The following is a 24209-nucleotide window of genomic DNA, read 5'->3' on the forward strand; positions in this document are numbered from 1 at the left end:
AACGATTTTCGGTAAACAGATTGACTTCGAGAAAGAAAATATTGTGCTCGCAATGGGATCGACAGATGTTTCTGCAGATATAATTGTTACGATTTCTCGTATTGTGTTTATTCCCACGCAACGATAAATAACGTGAACGCGAAGATACGATCGTTGTTATCCGTTAAAAAATAAAATCATTGACGAGAGACGGCTGGTGGAAGAAATTAATCTTTGGATGCATGACGGATGGCGGTGACGTAACAACGCGTGGATATATATTGTGGGTTCGATCACTGCAATACGTAAGTTGCTGCGATGTTGTTAATCGTGACTTTGTTGGCCGTGCTCTCGGTGACAGCGGGCGACAGTCCCCACAAGAATCCATATTATGCACCAGGCCATGACACCATGGTCCATCTTTTCGAGTGGAAATGGATGGACATCGCCAAAGAATGTGAAAACTTCCTGGGTCCCATCGGCTACGGAGGAGTACAGGTAAATCGGCCACCATTTTCGGTATTTTTAACCCTCTGACGTTTGATTTAATTCCAAATAATTATTCAAACGTATACTATTTAATTTTGTGTCAATTTGCTCGTTAAAGGAATGACCATTTTTCAACCTCAACAATAATATCTTCATTGTATAATACAAAGGTTTCCTACATCGATAGGTTACATTCTTTGGTATATTAACCCCTGGGCGTACGATTTAATTTAAAATAATTCTTCAAACGTATACTATTTAATTTTTTGTTTGTTTGTAAAAGGAGTCCCCATAGAAAAGAATAGATTTGTTTTATGAATACGATTTTAATAATAAGACTTGATCAGGCTCATCATTATAAGGCAAGGGGTCAATATTTCGATGGTTTAAAAAATCCTGGTTTTTTCCAGTAATTTGATATTTGGGGAACCAAAGCTCAGAAAATAAATCCTGCAGTATCTAAACATTTTTTTTTAAACATTGTTTCTTTAAGCACTGATCATCACGAGAATAATCTTGAAGATGCTCATATGGGCCACATCATTTCATAAAATCATAATGAATCGTTTCTTGCAATAAATCAATTTTGTACTGTACCAGGCATTTGAATCGTACCTTTACAGGTGTCACCAGCCCAGGAGAACCTGAAGATCCCAAACAGGCCATGGTGGGAACGCTATCAGCCAATGTCTTATCTCTGGAACACGAGATCTGGCACGAAAATAGAGTTCGCAGATATGGTAACCAGATGCAACGCGGTGGGCGTCCGAATCTACATCGATATGATCGCGAATCACATGTCCGCTGACAGGGAGAACGCAATAGGCACTGGAAACTCTAGAGCAAACACGTTCACGCGCAACTATTATGCGGTACCCTACACGGACAATGATTTTCATACGCGTTGCTCGATCACTAATTACAACGACGCCGCGAACGTACGAAATTGCGAGCTGACTGGCCTCCATGACTTGAACCAAGGCTACGAGTACGTTAGAGGGAAGATCGTGGACTTTATGAACGAGGCCATTGATATGGGCGTAGCAGGATTTCGGTACAGTAATCTTAAGGGGTCATTGAGATTTAAAAAAGAACTTTTATTTTTGTTAGAACTTCCTTTCCAATCTTGCAATTAGAACTGAATTCGTATCGACCTAATTTCTTTATCGTATTCTGTTCAGTATGGACGCTGCAAAGCACATGTGGCCAGAGGATCTGAATACGATTTACTCCAGATTGAATAATCTGAGCGTGGAGCACGGTTTCCCAGCGAACGCTCGACCGTTTATATTCCAAGAAGTGATCGATTACGGAAGCCACGAGGCTGTCTCGAAGTTCGAATACACCGCCATTGCCGCGGTGACGGAATTCAAACACGGGTCAGAGTTGAGCAATTCTTTCCGTGGCAACAATCTTTTAAAATGGTTCTCCAACTGGGGAGAAAAATGGAGTCTTCTATCGTCATCCGACGCGCTCGTTTTCGTCGACAACCACGACACCCAACGCTCTGATAGCATAAACGTGCTCACCTACAAGTCGCCAAAACAGTACAAGGTATTTTTAATAAACTTAGATGCCTTCAATTTAAATACGGAGCCTCGAGTATACTGGATAGGAAAATCAATTACTCGTTTCTTTTGATATTACGTACGACGATTCTATCGGGAAGATAATAGTGGATGATTCAAATAGAATTTGATAATATTAAAAATATATTAATAATCATGTTAGGCTGGAACGAATGTGCATGAATAAATTGTGCACAATAGACAACTGTGTCTTACCTCATTAATTTAGAAATCATTCCAGAGGCTATTTTTCTATCGTTCTTTTAGTTACATTGTTATACTAAACCTAATTATTTAATAACACGGCTTCGATGTGTTCTTGTTGGATCCCATAAAATACAAAACGTTCCCAAAGTTCGATATAACAAGATTTATTAAGGTAGTACTTACTACTGAGCAATTTTTCTTCTATACGCAATCTAGTAGAATGAGTCTGTTTCTAGTCAGACGTCGGAATAAATCTACTGCGTTGAAGCTTCTGTTTTAGCGTTCCAAATGCAATGGCAGTGCAAGGTTCTATTTACGATCACGTTCTATTAGAAAACATTGTTATGTATATTTTCAATAGATATTTACGTATCGTAGGCACTTTTGAAATCATAATCTTCATCCTTCGATATTTCGTAGACAGAATCAAATTTGATTTCAATAGACTTTCACAGTATGCTTCCTATTCGTACTATTACTATTATTCTCGTATAGGATCACGAATAAAAATATTCTAAATTTCATTTAACCCTTAAGTGGATCATTGGGGCTGCTGCGGCCCACCGCAAGTTTAAACTAACAATTATTTAATATATGTCAATGTAATTATTTGAAAATTTATATAATAGTTGTTATATAAAGGTTGATTTCCATTTACCAATTTGATAAGAATCAACATTATGTAAAATAATTCAGTTGAGTTTGAGAGTCCACTTAAGGATTAAGATTAACACTGTAAAAAAAAATGATTTGCAAAGAGCAAGGAAGGAGATCGTGATTCTCGATTTGTACGTTTCTCGATCGAAATCTTGCAGATGGCGGTGGCTTTTATGCTGGCTCAAGATTACGGAATACCGCGAGTGATGAGTTCGTTCGGTTTCGAGGACTTTAATCAAGGTCCGCCGATGGACAATGAGGAACGCATCACGTCCCCCATTATTCACCCTGACAATACCTGCAGCGGCGGCTGGATCTGCGAGCATCGTTGGCGACAGATTTACAATATGGTGCGTTTCCGGAACGCTGTACGCGGAACGACGGTTTCGAGCTGGTGGGACAATGGCAGCAACCAGATCGCGTTCTGTCGCGGCGATGCTGGATTCATAGCGTTCAACGGCGATCAATACGACATGACTGCGACGATCAAGGCCTGTCTGTCGCCCGGTACGTACTGTGACGTGGCTTCCGGGAGCCTGGAGAACGGAAAATGCACCGGGAAAGTCGTCACGGTGCAACAGGACGGCAACGTTCGCGTCGAGATCTTGAAACGCGAAGATGACGGATTCCTTGCTATTCATAAGAACGTAAGCTACTTCTCATTCACGCTAGTCAATATTAAACTTACATCGATTCTTTGCAAGATTAAAAAACGTGTAATCCGAAGAAAACGGTATTCTGAAAGCGTAAAAAATTATTTTATATTTTCCAGGCCCGAGTTGGTTAAAGGAACATCGCGTGGGCGGACAGCCAGAAGAGAAACACGATAAAAATACCGAGATAATTATGTTTTGATTCGTATTTTTATAAAAATGATGTGATCTAAATCGTGATATAAATCGTCATTCGATTCTAAGACCCAAATCTGGAACAACGACTTATCGATATCGATTCCTATCTCCTTATCAAAAAAAGTTACTCACCTGTAGCGTCGAGAAATCGTAAACTCGTTCTGCAATCGTTACTTGACATATGTTTCGAACAATCCCGCTGCAATCGTACCTGCAATCGAACTGAATGGGCAGACGACAATCATAGACGGTGACTATTTTTCAACAATGTTTATTTTAACAGAAACAATGTACTGTTTTTGTTCTCTTTTCACCATTAATTTCTACTATACATAATATGACAGTTACTCGTAGAATAATACACGACAGACTCGCGATGGAGAAATAAAAAAGGGGTGCCGAAGGATCGGGGTGGAGGGGGTGAAAGGTTGACGGTTGAACGTAATCGTAAAAATTAGTCGCAGAAGGAGACGAAGGGTGAAAAATGGGTGGAAGAACATCGAAGTATCACAAGATTGCCTTATCGCCCGTTCTTTCGTCCCTCTTCTTCGTTTCGTTCATCTTTTTTTCCTGTACAATACTCTTATATTTCCATTAAATAATTCCACGCTACTTTCTCTCTCACTTTCAATGCTCGCCGTGTAAAGTACTTTCTTTCATTTTATTTTTATTTTTTTCGATATCCTTTTTGCTTCATTTCGCACATGTACACACACATTCCGTTCGATCTCTTCTTTTCACTTGTTCCGGTACGAGCGATTCTGCTGCCCGATAATGAAATGATCTCGTGCGACGCAGTAATGGTGAACCCCGGCTACGAAACTAAATAAAATACTACGGGTCCTCTTGTGAAAGCATGATATAAATAAATGCTCAAGCATTATGTACAGTGATCTCGGTTTAAGTAAAAGCCGCTAGCTCGATTAATGTCCGCGCGCGCCTTCCAAGTTTCTGTTGCGATTATTAATCTCGTTAAACGTAAATAATGACCGGACGAATGCAGGAAATCAGAAAAACGTCAATTTGCGTATCGAACGCGACGTTGAAAAATTCGATGAACGATTGTTTCTTCTGTTCCAATGAGTTTTATTCACCGAATAAAAACTTTCGAAACGTTCGTGGTTAATGTTCGAGATGAAAATTACCTGATTGTATCGCGTCGGAGAGAAATTGCCGCGGATACGACGAATAAACGACCAACGTCCGACGGAATACGAAACTGGAAGCACGTGTGAGTGTATGTGTACATAACATTTATAAACGTATATAGTCTGCAGTAAATTCAGGCTAATGTAAATCTAAAAATACTGCTCATTTTTACGAACTTACCAACTTCACGATGCAACACTGTCTCCGACCTTTTCGCCTAGGACATCTCTTTTACATCTTAATTGTTATACGATGAATACAATAAGGCAACGGTTTACTCCTAAATAAATAAACGTCAAACGTTGTAAATAAGAGAAGAAAAAAAAAAAAGTTAATTTACAATTCTTCTAAACTATTTATATTACGGTTCCGTCGCTCGTAAATCTATATCGTTTGCTACGTATCGAGTGTGTGTAGGCGTGTGTGTGTATGTTCGTGTCTGTGTAAGCGTACACGTGTACGTTTATGAATGTATATACGTGTGCGGAGCTGACTCCTTTTTGCACGTAGAACGCTAGCAAAAATATAATTTAGTATATTTATCATTATAATTCATTCATGTAAAAACTTCGTTAAAATATATAAAAGAAACAACGATTTGAGCAAATACGTATCTCTTATCATAGTTAAAAGTACCGTATCGAAACGTTCCTTTATTGCACATAAATTTTCGCTAATAAAATGTTGTCTCTTTTTCCCCCCGTTTCACGCGATTCTTCTCTCATTCGTCCACGCAAACAACAATTTAATACATACTCGCCGATATGTACACGAGAGCACGCTTCTTAATTCTTTTTCCCCTCCCCCTCCCGTTTTCTCTTCGCCGCTGTCATCGTTCGGTTCGTAAAATTATTCGAATTCCCCGCGACTAATTTACTAATTTATCTCGTTGCATACGGTTCCCCGCCGGCAGCGAACGCGGTCCGTACCGTTATAAAATGCTGGCTCGAATCGAAAATTGCATATAATGAAGCTCGCTACAAAATACGGTAGAAATACAAATTCAGACACGGTCGCTTTTTCAGGTGCAATTAAACTCGACGCCGCTGTTCTCGGTTATAGTTAAAAACTGAAATTAGAGAGTCACGCAAGAGCAAGTGTTACATAGCGATGAACATCGGTGCTGGAAATGTTATTCGTTGCAGCGTTAAAAAAAAAAAAAGAAACACTCGTTCGCTTCGTACGCGTATTACGAATCACGTGTTCCTCGAACGTGGAAAAATTCGAATAATTTACGGGTCTCCGTGTTTGTGAGACTGTCGATCTCGGATAACAAGGACAGCAACCGTTGCGGGGGCGGGGATAATTTCAACGAGTCGTTGCGTACGGATCACAAAACAATCACCGACTCGCTCGATGGGCATTCTCTCTAAGAAAGGCCAGCCAATGGAAGACTTTCTGAATATAGGCACTCGTTTCGTTGATCCTCGAAATGATTTCTCCCGTCGATGGACGGCCGTAACGACCACGACCAACGGGCGTTTCGCTTCGAAAACTCCTTCCGGTTCTAACGTTTCCATTTATCCTCGATCTCGTTACCACACCTGATCGATCTCGCGTTCTAACGCGGCAATTATTGACGATCGATCGAACGTGTAATTCCGGTTGGTCAGGCCTCGGCGTACGGTTCTTCGACGGGAGGATGTAATTTGAATTAGCCGCGGAAATGAATGCGGGCACGCAGGCGCGCGTATCGCGTTATCGGTTGAATTTTTCGCCCCGAACGCGCTACAGCCAATTAATTCGGTTATTATACAGCGTCAGCGTCTTAGCCCCGATCGCGTGTTTATTTCTAATTTATACCCGGATTCAGCGGCAACGCAACAACATTAACACTTGTTAGTTACCCTCCGCTTCCTCCTGGCTGAAAGAAGAATAAAAAAAAAAAATACAGAAAAGCCTCGTCTTGCCGAGATCTAGAAGCCCGACCAGCAATACAGGTCTTTCAAGATCGTCGATCGCGTTCGAACCTTCAACACGGATTCTCGATTACCTGCATCGCCGGCAGTCCTTTCTTAAACGAAATCTAAATCAGTTTACGAACTACGTTCGTTTCAGGCACCCGGAGCATCCGCGTCCGACGATCGTCTCGAAAGATGAGCGACGATCATTTTCGGATCGAATTGCGAGTTGCTCGCTTGAAAAATATATATATATATAGAACGTTATTGTCCTCTCTCACCTACGTACGCGATTTTCCTCCAACTATCCGTTTCCGAGGATTCCGGTAATCTAAGTACAACGCGCCAAAGAGTCACCGTATCGCCACCAAAGTCGAGGATCCTTCGCAGCCGTTTTATCCAGGTACTCGATTGCAACGGACAGATTCTCGTTTTCGTCCTTCCTCCTTTCGTTCTCTACTCCAAAATTCTCCCCCCACTCTCTGAGTCTCGAAACGAACACTAAAACAACAGGCGGAGCCTCCGGAACACTAGCGTCCGCGGTTAATCGTCACACGGGGTGAATCTCGCGTGGTACCGCGTCACTGTTTTATGGGCTTCTTGAAGATGACTTCCGGCTTGCGTATCGGTCGCGGTACGCGCCGTTCTATCCTGAGAGCCCTGTTCGGGTCCGAAGAGGGCGTCGACGCGCTCTGCAGACCGAGTGGAGTCCCCGCCACTATGTGTCAGTTCCCCGTGCTGCTCGGTCGTCTGCCGGGCATCTGTTGTTGCTGTTGTTGTTGCTGCTGGTGCTGTTGCTGCGACACCGCCGCGGCGGCCGCAGCCGCGTTCAACGCCGGAAGCGGCGTCTGGTGGCAGTGCGCGCAGTGCAAGCACACCGTGCAAGCGCCTAGTTTCCGGGCCAGCAGGGCACGCAGCTTCAGAGCAGGGCCCAGCTTCATACCCATTGGGCCCGTCAGGTGGTCTTCGGACAGCAGCGGCAGCGCTGCTCCGTCGATGCGATGCTCGCGGAAGTTCTGAAAGCAGAAAACAGGTCTCGTCAGCACATCGGGCTAGAAAACGATAATTCGTGGTCAAAATCCAATGTTTCTGTATATTTATAATTTGCATAGGATTGTTTTTAAATATAAGTTAATAAATAATTTAATAAAAAGGCAACCCAGAATTATTCTAGTCCTATTATTGAGGAGAGGTATTCGAATGGCTCCATCTCGAGTCTCAGTTCTATTACATGGAAGAACGTTCTCTCTCAGGCCTTTTCCATTCGGTCAGCGTTCATATTATTCCAGCAACTCATATAAATTTGATCCGAACACCTTAAGACAGAAGAGAAACACCTCTTTACGTACTCTAATTAGCTTAATTAAAAGCACTTCCGGCAGGAAGTACTTAGGCAGACCAACGGTTCGATACTTTTCGTACGTGTGCACTGAAATATTCCTCGAATTATATGGACGTTGGACTTGCGTACCAAGCACAATAGAAAACGCCGTGAAACGCGACCTTGAGGCTCGTTTCCACGTGGGTCGAGGGTCGAACGCGGCTATTCTGGAACGAGTTTGTCATGGGGAATGCGTGGGCATCGGGTTTCGATTTTTAAACGCAATTGTTAAACATATAATGCCTCACAATAGAACGACTGCGTGGCGAAAAGCTATTTCCAAATTCGGTCGACTTCACGGAGGGGATGAAATTTGTTTACAACGGCCCCTTAAAAGTTGATGTACGGTTTTTTGTTCCCGAGTGGTCGTACTTTTTGTAAGATACAAATTAACGTGTATAATATTTCAGAAGTATATATCATGTCAGAAGTATCAGCAGTGGCCAGCAGATACACGCAAAGGACATCAGAGGCGAGCAGAGGACAGCGGGAGGCAAGCAGGTGCTAGCAGTAGCCAATAGCAATAGGTATATGTATGTTGTCAGAAATATCTGGAGTCGTCAGCAATAGCCAGCAGAAGCCAGCAGAGACCCCCAAGAGGCAGCAAAGGACAGTGGAGGCAATCTGAGGCTAGTAGAGACCAGCAGGGGGAAGTAGTAGCAAGTAGTAATCGCTATACGTTGCCAGAATTATCAGGAGTGGTCATCAGTGGTCAGCAGAGGCAAGTAGTAGCAAGTAGTAATCTTTTTACGTTGTCAGAAGTATTAGGAGTGATAAGCAGTAATCAGCAATGGTCAGCAGAGGCCTGTAAGAAAGAGGTCATGCGTCAGTTTGCCTTTGTCGACTCTCCAAAACTCTACGAGCTCACGTACGCGTGATCTGGCATAGTGTGAGAAAGTGGAATGAGGTGTCCCCGGTGCACCCGGGTCTCCGTCTGGCATCTCTGATCGCGGTCGGGAATCTTGCGGCGCGCGTCGCGAAGCGCAACAAGGTGCATCCTCAACGACGCGGAACGCCACACGGCGCGACGCTCGCTCATTAAACCTCTGTTCCGCAGAAAGTCAGCGCGGATTGAAACAAGCAGAGGCGGAGACGAGGAACCGGGAGGCTGGCGATACGGAGAGAAAGATCCGCGATCGTCGAGAGTGGGGGAACGGAACGCACGGAAGAAGCGGAAGAAGAAAGAGGAATAAAAAAAGGAGGATAGACGTTTCATTCACGGCATCAGGGGGAGGGAGCACGGACGTAATTGCAGCTGCAACTACTGCAACTTAACCGGCGCGGCGTTGCACGCTTTAGCTGGCTGCGTTCGTGCGGCCACTCACACCGTACTACGAGCGTCCCTCCGCTCTGTACACGTTCGCGGAATACGGCGATTGCACGGGTCCGCTTATGAATGAAATATTCAGCGCTCTAATGCATCTCTTGCACGCAAACGCGGACCAGTCTTCTTCGCGCGATCCACCGCGGGAGGGAACGAGACGCAGCCAGAGATCGGGTTCGACGTAGATCGAGGCCGCGGGAGGAGCCGAGTCCTTGGATTTTATGGAGGAATTTCGCGATTCATAAATACGAGGAATCCTTGCCTGCTTTTTGATTACTGTGCTCTTTATCCGGAACCGGGAACTCCGCGTATTTAGCGCTGGATGCTTCTTATGCGCGGAATTCGCGTCGAATGGACGAGGCTAATTCGCGTTCGATGCGTTTGGGAGCGGCGAAACGCCAACTGCGGAGTCTTTATATTCTGCTCCGCGATCTGGGAATTCGAACTTCGATGGACCGGAAATTATTTTATTCGGTTGGTTAATGCTCTAACCATTGCGCCGTCTACATAATGGTTGACAGGGACCTCTCATTATGGAATTAAAGCAATTAATTCTCCAGTTGCACGAAAATAATTACTGAGATAAAGGTTTTGGTTTGGCAGTCAACGCGATACATAATCTCTCTCTTCGTGTAGTTGCAAAATTTAAACTATACAAATTGTCTCTTTCAAAATCGTAAGTTGATGTTTTTCAATAAATAATTTGCCCAGTCAGTTTGTGGAATCACTAAACAAGGACTTGAAAAATGGAATCAGAGGGTTAAATGTTCTGGGAGTTCCGGCATAGATGGCACGGTTGGAGAACGGGTCGAAGAGCGCCTTTTCTCGGTGTTTGTAATGACAGTTATTGTACAACGTGCTCGTTTAACAAACACGAGAACTTTCTCGCGCGTACATTACCTCGCGAGTCAGAACAAATAGAAATAGATAAACTAACTCCGCCCCGTCCACACGGACTGCATCCGACTCATTGTCGGTAGATTCGTACTGCTCGAGGGGAATATGGCACGCTTCGTGCTTCCCCTTCTCGGCACGCTTACTCTTTCTCGCGCGACCAACACGCTTGATGGTGTTGTGTAGCTGTGAGACATAGGTGTGCAGGACTCATTATGCCGCCGACCGCGCGACAGAGCGTTTAGGTTATGTATCGTCCGCGTTAAAGTAACCCAGGATCATAAACTGTAATAACTAGACTGTGGATATTTATGCATTTATGGGAAATTTTAAGTCTCAAAAAAACTACAAAATGCACTTGATATACAAAAATATAAGAAATACTTAGAGTGAGATACGAATTATTATATTTAGAGCTTCAGACAATCCTTTACAAAGCTCCCATTTGTTAATTCTATTAATAAAAACATGGATTTGCATAAAAATTTCCAGTTTAGTAATAACACACGAGATGAGACTTTGGATAAATCTTGAAGCGACACGCATCACGTTAAAAAAAAATCGTACGTCAACTTTTAAGGGGGCATTGCAAAGGGGATGATTTTTACTTTAAACCTATAGCAAAACAAATTGTGAAAAAAATTTATTGCACTTCATAGAGGCGAATTTGGAAAATTTTAAGGGAAGAAAACTATCTCCCAAGTATAAAATCGTTTTCTATTCGATGGAGTATTCAGCTCTCTTGGTGACACAGTGATTCCGCACTTCCAAGTCGCACAGCGACGCACACAATCAACAGTTAGAGCTGTGCGAATACAGGAAAGGGAAAGCACGCTTCCATCGAGCGGTACGAATCGAGATGTACAAAAAGAAGGAGTTTGTCATTCAACTTCCTGTCAAGCACCGTCAATCGCGAGCAAACGCTCGTGGCACAATCAAAATTAGTTACGGTAAAGCTGACAAGATTACAACATCTGTACGAAGTAGTCAATCCCGTGCGTTTGTACATTCTTGCGAGTCCGGCGATAGGAAGTGAACAGGAAGCGAACATCGTTCCATTTCTTTTCCCATTCTAATCCCATCTTGCACAGACTTCGTCGTTGGAACGAATCGAGGCACCGTTCGTCGAAACTAGCATAAAATAAATATCCGTCGAACGGTCTTTCTCTCCTCGAGGGAAAAATAAATCGAAAACGTAAAATGGAATTTCCTCGTGCGAGACTTCGTTCTCGAGATAATTGAATTTGAAAATTTCTGGGGCACGCGTGCGCTTGAATACGAATCGCCTATCGCGCGTCTGTCCATTATTCACCGTTTCTACTTATTATGCTGATGTCCGAGTCACACTCTGTCTCGCGCGTACCCAGTCAATTTTCTACGACCATTTTCTTGAAATCCTTCGACTTGTTTTCTCACGCAGCATCATCCCCTAATTTCACCGCCATTATCGGGGTTCCTTTTATTTATTCCAAGAGCTAGTAAAGCTTCTTCTTGATTCTGTCTCCAAATATTCGAAATCAAAGTAAACCAAAGCAGATTACAAATTCCTTTCTATTATACTTTGAAACGATAAAATCATTTCTCGAATAATATCTCGGACTTTGTGTTGTGTGGAAATGGAATAGTTTCAATATGTGACGCTAGAACTCCTGCACCCTTAGGATTTCTATGATCGAATCGTGCATAATATTCAGAAACGATTGTGTTTCGCGTCTCCCTCGCCCTCCCCAGCGACTAATTACAAACTCGGGAAGGGAACGGAAAGAGCGGACTCCCACAAATTAGTCCCGCGCCGCGTCTCGCTTTACATCCCATTTACTCGGTGGCAGACTCGGCGGTTTTAGCGGCGCATCCAGCTAATTATCCCGTTCGCCCTTAGCCGTGGATACGCGCGAGGCAGCTGACACCGGTGCTAAACGAGCGTCGTACCAGAAACGACGACGAGGTACACGGCGGCCATCTATCACGTCGAGCACACGGCCGACATTGTTTCGAATTTCCGATAGCGACGGCGACGGTAACGGTACAACCGCGATGGAAACAGCGCGTACGGGAGCGAGGCACCCGGCGCGGCGTGTTCGTCGCGGTTCTTCACGGTCGTTTCGCGTAAACGTTAATTAACTAAGTCGTTACGCCGGCTGGAAGGAGACGTTCGCCCGTGGAACAGGGCCGCAGGACCGTTATTAGACACGAACGCCGGGGCCCTGTTTCGCGCAATTGGCCCGCATACTCGGCTTTAACGCTCCCCCCGGACCGTGGATTACGCTAAAAACGACTGGCCGAGTTACTTTTATGAGCCGTGGCGCCCACGAGCCGCTGGAATTATGGCGCAAGATGACCGGTGTCTCTGGCGAATGGTCTCCCCAACGCGATTTAAGCCAACGTTTCACCAACTTTGTTCAAACTCTACCATGGAGTCGTGTCTCGTGAAAAGTTTAACATTCTAACGATTTTTTACACGATACAGAAATTTAATTTCGTTATTAGAAAATTCACGTAACAAAATGTCAAACTGATATCTTGAACAGTGTTGAGATTAGAACGAATGAGATGTAAATAGACTTAACTGTCGGTGAATGTCTAGCAATTACGAAGCTTTTAATAGACGGAGAAGTCACAAGGGAAGAATTAAATGCGGTTAATTAGCAAAGCTAATAAAAAGGATTACGACAAAGCGAAGTCACGAAAAACAATAGAAAGAATCTGAAGGAAAGCAGGACTAAATAGGTTTCATGGTGGTCGAGCGCAGCTTCTAATTTATGGTCTCGTGGCCCGTCAATTGGCGTACGCGAACTATCAAACTTGAAAAGTCGCTTTGGAACGTAGTTCTTTCTTTCTTAAGAACACGTTTCCTTAAGTGGTGTCAAATGTGTCTATCCAGCTACGGGGTTCCAACGTAACACCTTATTTGTCTAATTAAATTTCTACACGTCACATGCAGATCCCCGTATTACTTCTAGCATTTATATAGGAGCAACCTTTTTTGTTAGTGGAATAAAACAATATGTAAACAAACTTTAAAATCCAGTTAAGAATGTGAAAGAAAAGTGCACAGAATTAATTTTGACTCAAAATAAACTGTCCCTCCAGAGATACATCTATAGAATACAAGCTGTTTTGTTTTCAACATTTAATATTTAAAACCGAATACTACCAAACGACAGTCGACTCGTTTTATTTAACTCGACGACGTGTTCCGCCATAAATTAGTACCTAAAGCGACAGGTTCGGAGCACAATTTTCTCTAGTCGTCGCAGGCTCAAAAGTGGCGCAGAAATAATCAAGACGGAAGTCGCGGACGCATTAGTCTCGCGAATCACGGCCGAATGAAATCTGAATTATTTTATTATTTCGCAGCGCGCACTCGCGTCTCACACGAAATTACAGCGTGTCTCTGCGTTCCTCCGGGTGGTAGAAATGTGTAGCGGTGGTTTTTGCTGACGTTGGAGTTCGTAGAGAAATTGCTGAAGTTCGTACGAGCTACAAGAAAAAGGCGTTCTTTTATTATATTAAATTGCAGTTCGGGAATAGAACGTTGCTTACGGAAGGTAGACGATGCTCGCGATCTCTTAGCTGATTATTATGAATTACTGCTCTGAAATCAGAGTATCAATTATGCTTGTAAGCCGTGGCGCCCACAAGTACCACGAAATTATAGTGCGCGATGTCTCCTCGTTGATCGAATCGAGCCTTTTTGCCACGTGGAACTTCTCGAGGAAATTGTCCGGCGGCATCAGCAACTCGCGAGGCTCGTATTTCATTAAAATGTATTTAGAGTAAAATGTTACTCCCAGAATCGCATTATTTCCCCGTCAAAACGAGCATCTCGAGTATTTTTACGACTTTTTAAATTATATTCCTTAGGTTTTCCTGCTTGCTGCTTTGTTTTTTGTTGCTGGAGTAATATTCGTCGAGTTACTCACCAAACTCAGAACAATGGAAAGTGTACAAAATTTTTTTAAATTGTTTATTCAGCATTGGAAACCATATATACAGGTTTATGTGCTTAGTCATTAAATTTAATTTATTTACATTCCTTGAGAATGGAGAAAATAATTTTACAAACCTTTATGTTGGGTTTATAAATAAACAGATCAACGTGATGTCAATTTTAATGATCGTTACCATAATTTAGTATTTTTAAGAATTCGAGCTAAAGAAGAAGCTAGGCTCTGTTGAGAGTAACAATGAAATCCCTCTTTAGACTTTTACAAAAATAGATGGATCTTTGTAAGAGAATTGGGAGTATTTCTCACCCTTAAATAGACCCTGCTCTTTGACGAGGTTATTAAATAAAATTTGATAAATCCCAATAAAGTCAATGACAGATGCAATGGCGAACGGAATGTTCCTCCAGATTGCACCAAGGGAAAAGAACACTTTGTTTCGGTTCATCTCCGACGGAGAAGCGTTGATCAGAGACACAAAATGTTCCGGGACCAGTTGACACGGGGCCTTTCCCAAGCACATATTTAAGAAAAGAGCAGACACACGGATCTCATCTCGGCGCATACATCTCATTGTCTTCGGGCCCCGGAATACAGGCAGAAGTTTTGTAATCTCACGAAACCCCGAGCCAGAGAGCCGTGCTCTCCGTGTGGTGCAGCTGCAGTTGCAGCGAATATATCATCCTCGTGTTGCACCGCGGGCGACCGCGGCCCTCCAAAGCCCCAGCCACGAAGACAACCTATATTTTCTCCACCCAGTTCCAAACTCTTAAGGGCAAACGCGATCCCAGACCTGGTCCGGCATCAATTATACCTTCCACAAACACGCTCTTATCTCTCGCGCTTACGAGCAAGCGTGAACTTCGAGCCTGCGAGCCACGAACGCTGACCGTTCGACGGTTTTCCTTCGATCTCGATTTATTTCGTCGGCTACTTTCAGAAAATCGATGCTTCGTGAATTTTTCAATACTCAGAAACTACTTGCGATTAGAGAATACGAGTACATTTGGTCTAGATTTAGAGAAATTTGAGAATTTTCGTCTCGAGGTCCAGTGGATCTGCCAGAAACAAGAATAAGTCCGATCGAATCAAGCCGGAGAATCCTCTGGAAGTGTTGCTCGAGCGTGAAAAGGATCGAGGATCCTCGAAAAGTAATGGCCTGGTTCTTACCCAGTTCGAATTCTTGACCCCGTAGGACCTCGGAGCCGCGGTTATAACCTCGGAAGAGCACCGAGTCGGAACAGCGTCACGTTAGCTGTTCAAGGCGCAGCCCAGGAATCTTTACTCTCGGTTCATCGGTTTCTGTGCCGAGAAAAACAGTCCGTGGAAATAACTTGCCCGTTGCAAAATCGAGCCTCAATCTCCGGGAACGAATTTACGGAATGCAATGAAAACGCTGCACCGGTATTCATCGACAGCTTCCACGCGTTTCTCGAACTTTGCATCAAGTAAATCCAACTTAGGAAAATGTAAATTAGGCCAGAAAATTAATTTTACAGCAATAGAACGCTTGAAATCACCGATAACCCTCTTGATCTCCCAAAGATTAGATTTAAAAATAATGTTGACAGGTTAATTTATCGCAATTGTATTTTTGCTGACGATGATTTGCAAATTGTTTATCAAGAACTGTCAAGCCTTTTTCCTGCAAAACGTTCGAAACATCGGTTTCCTTGTTTACGACGCGTAAAATTCTTAATTATTCGGCGGTTTTAAATCACCGTGCATCGAGCGTCCTCGGTAGCGCTATAATAAAAGTCGCATGTGACATCGCGTTGCCTCGACCGTTGCTACAGCTGTTGTGCAACCACTTGACGAGTTAATGAGAAGAACGTTTTACGATACGTTCGAAATTTCACGCTGATTGGTCGGTGACAAGCGACATGTTGACTTTTGGTATACGATCCGACGAACAGAGGTTTCCTGGTACCTGCGATTGAATATGAATCACCGCGAAGAGATTCGAAGACAAAAGCGAATTTGGAACAAATTATGTTTTTCGAACCGTGGCCAAACGCTGTTGAAACATTTGTTAACGCTACTGCAACCGAGCCGCTGCACTCGCTCGAAGCTGTTACGCGCTCACGGTAACGCCTTATACGGAATTGCAATATGCAAAACACGGCGTAGGATGAACCGATGCTCGGAATTTACGTTTATGACTCGCTGTCAAGTTGTACACTACTGTACACGATTCAGTTTGTAGAAAGAGACAGACACGTTGAGTTTTCTCGTCGTAATTACTTACGATACCACTGTAGTTCAAATATCGATTACCACTGTTTCCAACGTGGTTTTACGCGTACTCATTTCAATTGTTAGAAACGCTTGAACTTAGAATATTATTAACGAGCTTTTGAAATTTCAAAGGAGGCAAAAATTCAGCTGACAATTTGTCGGCGTTACCCTTCCAGCGAGTTTTAGTTTCGCATCTAAGATTCCAGGCGTGCAAAGAAACCGTAAATTCACGTGGAATTCCTTTGTGTAACGATGCCCCGTGCTAGGTAATTCCATGCCCGGAATTTGTGTCGAACAGGTATCAAAAATTCCGGTCACCTTCCACCTTTCGTTAATCGCGACCTTTATCTCGCGTGTAACTCGCATGCGGGGAACTTTACATTTTCTGACCTTTGTTAACGTTTAAACGTTTCGATGGAAAGTCCAGCGCGTTGCCAATACCATCGATACGCGTTCGAGAAATGATAACGCGAATTAGAATTCCGAAACTTGTTCTCGAAAAATTTTTACACACGTTTCGCGAGTTTTTCCAAGCTTCGTGGTTTGAAAATTTAAACAAAGCGCTGAAGGTTGCAGGGAAAAAGCGAACACCGAATGCCAGAACCGTACGGAGCCAGCTGGCTACAATTCTAGCAGCTCCTACTCGGGTCAGCGTCGAACGACTCTGTTCATCGTCGAAACATGTACATCTCGCCGTCGTCATAATTTACGCGATGACGTTATAAATTATGTGGTATTAATTCGAGTATACGCCCGATAAATTATTACATCCGATGTTAAACGTCTTTAAATCTCGGGGTGCTCATGAATATACATATTTCGATATTTACACCGGCACTGAAATCTTGGAAAGTATTACAGTAAAAAATGGTTTTCGTTGATTCGGTTAAACGAGAGTAAACCGTGACATTGGTGAAATATCGAATAGAGGATTACCGATTTCTTTCGTAATCTCGGGGAAACTATTTTGACTTGCAGATGTTAACATAGCCGATTATACTAATTTCTTCTACATATGAGAGTCGCTGAAGCTGTCGGCGCCGTAGACATTACAAATACAGTATTTTTTAATGGATTAGGTTAATGGATTCGACTCCTCATTACCAGCAAAGAAGTACATACTGCTATTTACAATCAGTTTACAAAATATTTCAATTTAATAATTTCAGAGCTTAAATTTTTAGGTTAAAGTATCTTGTAAACTAATTATTTTAATAACCTGCATATGCCCACACGTTTACTTACGAAGAAAAAATTTACACCAGATTATGGACCTCCCGAAATCATTTAATTTTTGTCTCAAACATTTTGAAAGTATTTGAGCGTACAAAGTTGATGAGACACCACTGTTTCGAATATTGTGCTTGCAGAAATGCAATTGTTGGTGAAGTTTTGGAACAAAATGGAAGCGTTGGCGTCGGTGGGCTGTTCATTGATCGATCGTGAAAGCGGATCGTGCGATCGGATCGAGGCAAGAAAATTCCTCCCGTCGGCGTACGGTAAATCTGATCGGCGGCTACGCCACTGTGCACCAGCGAACAAGAACCGGTGACCTGCCACGCCCTGTGGAGGTCGTCGCGCGCCTCTCCCGCGGACGGCCGGCGCGGCGTTCCGACGTCGACCACGGCGTTCCGACGACCGCTGGGCACCAGCCTAACCAGATCAACATTCGCCCCGCTGCTTCCCGCTATACGCTCCGTCTCCCACTGTGCTTCCGTCTCCTCCTTTCTCCTCTCTCCTTCTTTCCCCTCTTTCGCCCCGTTCGTATCTCCTTTCTCTTGTTTCATTACTTCAATCGCCTCTGCTGAGCTCTCATTTCCTTTCTACGGCCCTGTTTACCGCTGTCTTCATCCCTTGTTTGCTCCTTTTTCAACAATACGTTCACGCGTTCCACTTGCTGTCAGTCCCATCCTCTGTTTACACGACGCACAGTGGGCTATTTCCACTTAAAACGCGAAAGGAAGTCAGTCCTCCATCATCTCTTCATTTTAAACGCTACATTTTTTTTATTTAGATCATTAATTGCACATATTTTTATCGAAAGTTGATGGTTAAACTAAAATGTGATTCTTCATCAATAAAATTTAAGTCTAGTGTCAGACACTAGTACGCAGCTTCAAGATGGCCTACCTTCGAGTCGTTCGAAATTCTTAAAATTAAATATCCCCCAAATGCGACTTTTCGTCACTAAAATTCAACATAAATTGCTTAAAAATAACATTTACGAGTTCTGTGACTTCAAGTTTAGTGTCAAACACTAGTACGCAGCTTTAAGATGGCCTACCTTCGAGTCATCCGAAATTCTTGAAATTAAATGTACCCCAAATATTCTCAAGCAAATAAACTTAACTGTTCTAACGCCAATTAAACGTGGATATCGCCTAGTTACCAACGATTTTCGTACAAAGCGCAACTTCTACTTCGCTCCAACAACTCCGGACAAGGTTAATTCGACGCACGAGGTATAATATGGGCAGGAAATTCGTTAATAAATTGGAACATTACGCGCGCGTGAGCCTTTCTTCCTCCGACACGGCACGTTATTTCTCCAGTTTCCGTTGTGGATATTTTACACGGAGTTATTAATTGCAGCCCCGTTTACTTGGCTCTTTATTTTCTTCTGTACTCACCCACGTTGGGCGCTTCCTCTTTCCATTATCCCAAATGGAATATATGCTGTCCTTTTTCCTTTTATTCTTTCCTCCTGTTTCTCACCTCCTTTCCGGCTCTAAACGAGTTACTTAATCTCCGTCTTCGATTTTATCCTTTTCCACCGGCCATCTTTTTTCCTTTATTTCTCCCCTCCCCCTTGCATCCACCGAATAAGTCGTCTGTCCTGATTTTGTTCTCCCGCTTCCTTTCACCGTTCTGTTCCTATCGATACGAGCTTCGGGTCCGTTCTTAAACAATCTGATTATTTATAGTACAGCATTTCATGGCTTCATCGTCCTTTCCCTCTAACCGTCTCATATTTAGTTTTTAACCTAAAGATTTCTTTCCTTCTTTTAAAGCTAATAGAATTGTAAACGTCTGGAAGATTTATCTACCCTTCTATGTTAACTTAACAGAGTTCAGATATTTATTTTATAATAGTCACTCCGCCCAAATAAAATCAATCTGCAAAACGATATCTTAAAAGCGACCAAGAGTTGCTTTCAAAAAAAGTAAAAAGGTTCAAAAGGTACGATAAAGCGAAGTTGAAGATATTATTTTTACCAGCAAGAAATAGTTCTTAATAAATCAGGTTTTTATCTCTAATTACTATTTGTCGTCTATAACGAGCTAATCATTTTCGTTTCTTATAAACTGCAGACGAGAAAATTGCATCGAATATGCACTAGCTGATAACTATCGAGTAACATTCGCAGCATTACCTCGTTAACCGATCAAATTTTTCCATTGATAATTCAACCAGCGTCATCCCTAACCAGTTGGTCTATCTTGTTAACTCGCCATACGCGAAGCTCCAGATAGAACGGATCGATTTTCTGGGCAAAAATAAATACTTTCCCTTGCAATCGACCAGCAGCAGACCCGTTTTGTAATCAGTTAACGAGGTAATACTATATTCCACCACAGCAGGTTGGATCGAAGACTTTCTGAACAGAAGCTGCTCAAATTCTACATGCCCGATTAATTCTAAGGAATCTGTGAAAATGGCAGATTCAACAGACGTTTGCGTAAACCGTATGTGATAAAGAGCATTCTTAAGCGAACTTCTAAATATTCTTCACCAAAATACGTGTTGTTTGCATTTTGAAACATTAAAATCCTCCAATCCGTTCAGGAGTTACGATGTTTCAAACGTACGCCATGAAATTTAGGGGAACCATTTCTAACCTCATATTCGATTTTCGGTAAGGAATTTTTTTTTCGAAAATGCGTAGGATTTCGAGGGTATATGAATTCACCAAAAATGATTGTAATTGACCCTCGTACTCAGAAATAATTTTTTCCGAACAATTTCAGATTTTTAAACCGAAAACTTCAGGCACCTACTCCCTGTTGATTTTGTTTGCCGCAACTAAAAATAATTTTTTTCAGCCACGAAAGGCCATAAGGTGTAAGATCTACTCGTATGCCTCGTCCGTGGTCCGAAACACTCCAGAACCATGGTGATTATTTCTCGTTTGGTCGCGCGTCGTCCGGGAAACGGGTTTTTCTCATCGCGAGCAAAAAGAACGATGCGAAATTGAAGTGGACGGTAGCTAGGTACGCGGAAGACGTAAAGTGCAAGGGGTTAAGCCCTGTTCGCGCATCCGTCCACGAGTAATATCCCCCTGGTTCGCATCGGTGTGCCCGCGAAACGCAATCAGCCGCACGACCACGCCCAGTTTATTGCTCGGACGAGAGCTTCTATTTTCCACGCGAGTTTTACCCTCATTGCGTCGGGGTTCGTTAAAACACTGTTATCTCCGATTTCCTCGGTCACGGGGGCCCCTTTTATGTTATTTTGAACGCAGTCCCGCAGGCTACGGGGGCTCACGCCCAGCTCGTTACCGGCCATATTTATTCGCGTTTTAATTATTATTTTGTTCCAACTACGAAACGATATCGGGCGTAGTGTAATTGGAGCCGGACAACTCGGCTAACCGTGAATTAAGCCCGACGAGATACGAAGTTATTTAGATAGTCTGTCCCGGGTAGTCGTAGAGGAAGTCGTGAAGATCGTCGTAGCCTCCCGTGAGGACGATGAAAGAATGCGTCCTGCCTTAATCTCGTCCTGTCCATGACTTCCTCGAGCTTACAGGGAACAAGTGTTAATCTGATAAAGAGCACTCAAGCTTCAACGGGAACGCGATACCTTGCTTCAACGCCCTTCCGAAGGAGCGAAAGTATCTTGTGTGCCGACCGCTTGACAGCTGTCAAAATAATTTACAGTCCCGCGTTGCGCTAATGTATTCGAGCATTGTAAAAAACGTGATACGTGGATAAATGTTTCGACTTTAATAGGGTACTTGGCGTTCCTAGGCTCTTTCGACGGCGTTAAATAGTCTATTTGACGTACGCTAATTTGGTCTTGTCGTCGCGATACCATGATTTTCTATAGCAACGAGACACTGGACGTTGGGGATCCGGCATCAAAGCATAACAACACCGTGGAAAAGTGCAGGTACGAAAAAGCTCGAGCCTCGAGGACGCTCGAGTCCCGACGACTACGACGACCGTCCCCGGCGGATTACGGTCGTGTCCCATGTAATTGAGAGACATTCAGTGTGCATTAGCACTGCCGGCCAAGAGGCAGCCAAGCGTATTAATTGCTCATCAACAATAATGAACGGTTTGTAAGCCGATATTAGCATAACTAACAGGTTTCTCGGTAATGAAGCCACGCTCTCTGTCACGACGCCACCGGTCCCTTTATGTCTCCGGGACCTTGTCCGGGCGCATCGGCCAAGAGGATGGTCCGATACCCGGACGATTTCCTATACAAGGAACCCCGTGGAACGAGCTGACATTTTGCTCCAACGATTTTGGAAGGTTCTGGCGGAGATAAACGCGAACCGATGATATCCGCGAGACTGGATTCTTGAACACGGAAAGCTGGACCCGATAAGCGTCCGGCTGAAATAGGAACGAGTTGGCTTTTTGATTTTATGTTTCCTGCGAGGCTGCAGCCCGCGATAGCTCGCCTCTTAATTAGCGGGACGCGTTTTTGCACCGACCTTTCCCCGACGCCGTACGAAAGCCGGAGCTTCGAATTAATTTCAGCGAAAACCGCGCGACTCTTCTGGCGGATTACTTTAATCGGAGTTAAATAGACCGATTCGCGGTGCAGTCGATTTAATAAGTGTTAATTGCCTGGTAAAACGTTCGCACGTTATAAATACAAAGTGGCGCGACAACCGAGGAGAAATTCGCGATACTCGATGTTTATGTCCCCCACCGGAGAAACTCGGTCTTTTGAGACGCAGAATTAAATCGTCGTCCCGGAGAGAGTAAACCGTAAACTCGCTTAACGTTTCGGTAAATCGGTGCAAACTAATGTAATCCACCGGCTGGGAATCGTTGGGATTCCGTGCATACCGACGTTATCGTACCAAAAATCATATGCATCTTCGCGGAGATTCTCTAACTGCTTTGCATAATAGCGAGAATCACCGTTGCTCGAATTGCCCGTGTATCCAATTTCTTAACGGGTCTGAATGTTATTTTAGAGATACCTTAATCCGTGTAAGTAATAGAATCATAAGTACGACACCGTCGAAATTATAGTTCCCCGCGACCTGTAAACTGTAAATTGGCTTCAAACGGTCGCAAACTGGTTCCAATAAAATTCTTATCTCTAACGCCCAACACTTCAGTGATTTCACCAATATTTATCGACCGTCCCGTCCTGTACTGCCCCGACAAACCGAAGAAGAAGAAGATCTTAACCCGTATTCTTATCTACGCTCCGTCGACGGGCAAAAAGAATCGTGTTTAGAATTTAAATTGCCACCGATCCCGGAGTCGCTATCAGCTGCGAAGTCGTGGTTGATCGTGTCCGCTGCCAATGGCGCCACGACGCTATTACGATACTGCGAGAAAATTGCTCCGGCACCGCGATACCCTCTTAGATCGTGTCTCGGGGCGAGATTTCGGATCGCCTCCGGCTATCTGCGACCCGTAAAACTCCTCTCGAAGAAACGATAAGCAACGGGATAAATTGTTAAGGGGCCCATAACCGGTAGAACAATTGGAGAAAGTATCGGTCCCGGGTGAGCGAAAAATCTGCGAAAGGTCAGCTCGATAACGAGATCGTGATAGCCAGGATGGATATCGCCCGTTCTGCCTCCACGCAGCTGCAAACTTTATCACTTCGAGCCGTTTTGCAGACGATTGTCTCTATTTAACCCCTTGATGTACTATTTAAGTTTAAATTTGTTCTTACAAGGAATGTGTTGATTTTAACACTAGATTTACGGGCATTGATCGTACGTATATTTATTGATACCTTTCATATTGACGATTACCTTAAAATACGGCTTCTCTTTTAATTAGAATATGTATTCATACCATTGCACCAAACAAATTCAACAAAAGTTGTTAAAAAATAATATTTACGCGTTTTGAAATTTTAAATATGGAATCTGGCATCCGTCAAATTGACGGCTTTCGTAAATCTACTGTTATTATACAGGGTGAGTTATTTAACATTTGCACCTCAAATATCTTTGTTGTTTTTAAAGATACTTCAAATGTCTTGAAGACAAAATTTTATGGTACAATGGGGCTCACACGATGTCAAAAATATTTTTGTTTTTATGTCATTTTTTTTATAGAAATCAAAGTCACCTTCATTTTTTTTAACTAGAATCACCCTTCTTGAAACACCTACAATGATAGTCCCTTTGATTAGGAATTCAGTGACTATAATTATTCAAGGTCATTCCAGGTCACGGTCGGAGAAAATGTATAAGATTTAAAATATGAAAGCAGAATACTAAGTAAGTAAGTGAGACTTGCAATAAACATACTATAGTCCTTCAATGTTACTGGATGTTTTCAATCATCCTCTAGCCGATTACGCTGCGATTCATTTACTATTAGTGTCTCATGGTCGGCACGTTCGCCTGACTTAAATCCACTGGATCTCTATTTGTGGGGTCTGCTAAAAGAGACCACATACGCGAATGCTCCA

At 43.3% G+C, this 24209-nt stretch overlaps 2 protein-coding genes across 3 annotated transcripts in view; one reads left to right on the top strand and one right to left on the bottom strand.

Annotated features, from left to right (window-relative positions):
• LOC122401110 (alpha-amylase 2-like) lies at positions 1–6047 on the top strand. Its single transcript, XM_043403056.1, has 5 exons — positions 1–477; positions 1092–1522; positions 1650–2022; positions 3059–3547; positions 3673–6047. The coding sequence occupies exons 1-5, from the start codon at positions 298–300 to the stop codon at positions 3685–3687; spliced, it is 1488 nt and encodes a 495-aa protein (XP_043258991.1). The 5' UTR covers positions 1–297; the 3' UTR covers positions 3688–6047.
• A 1110-nt stretch (positions 6048–7157) lies between these two features.
• LOC122401111 (polycomb protein Scm-like) overlaps positions 7158–24209 on the bottom strand; it is a 158057-nt gene continuing 141005 nt past the window's right edge. For both annotated transcript variants that reach the window (XM_043403058.1, XM_043403057.1), the window contains exon 6: positions 7158–7817. In XM_043403058.1, the coding sequence (XP_043258993.1) occupies positions 7527–7817 (291 nt within the window). In that variant the 3' untranslated portion in view covers positions 7158–7526. The remainder of the gene's footprint in view (positions 7818–24209) is intronic.

Source organism: Colletes gigas, unplaced genomic scaffold, assembly GCF_013123115.1.
Source record: "Colletes gigas isolate AHSC1104 unplaced genomic scaffold, ASM1312311v1 Colletes_gigas_Sc00021, whole genome shotgun sequence".
Taxonomy (NCBI): Eukaryota; Metazoa; Arthropoda; class Insecta; order Hymenoptera; family Colletidae; genus Colletes; species Colletes gigas.

Coding starts and splice junctions, on each gene's coding strand:
- LOC122401110 (XM_043403056.1), top strand. CDS start 298: ATGTTGTTAATCGTGACTTTGTTGGCCGTGCTCTCGGTGACAGCGGGC. Junction 1,523..1,649: donor ATGGGCGTAGCAGGATTTCG/GTACAGTAATCT, acceptor TATTCTGTTCAG/TATGGACGCTGCAAAGCACA. Junction 2,023..3,058: donor AGTCGCCAAAACAGTACAAG/GTATTTTTAATA, acceptor GAAATCTTGCAG/ATGGCGGTGGCTTTTATGCT.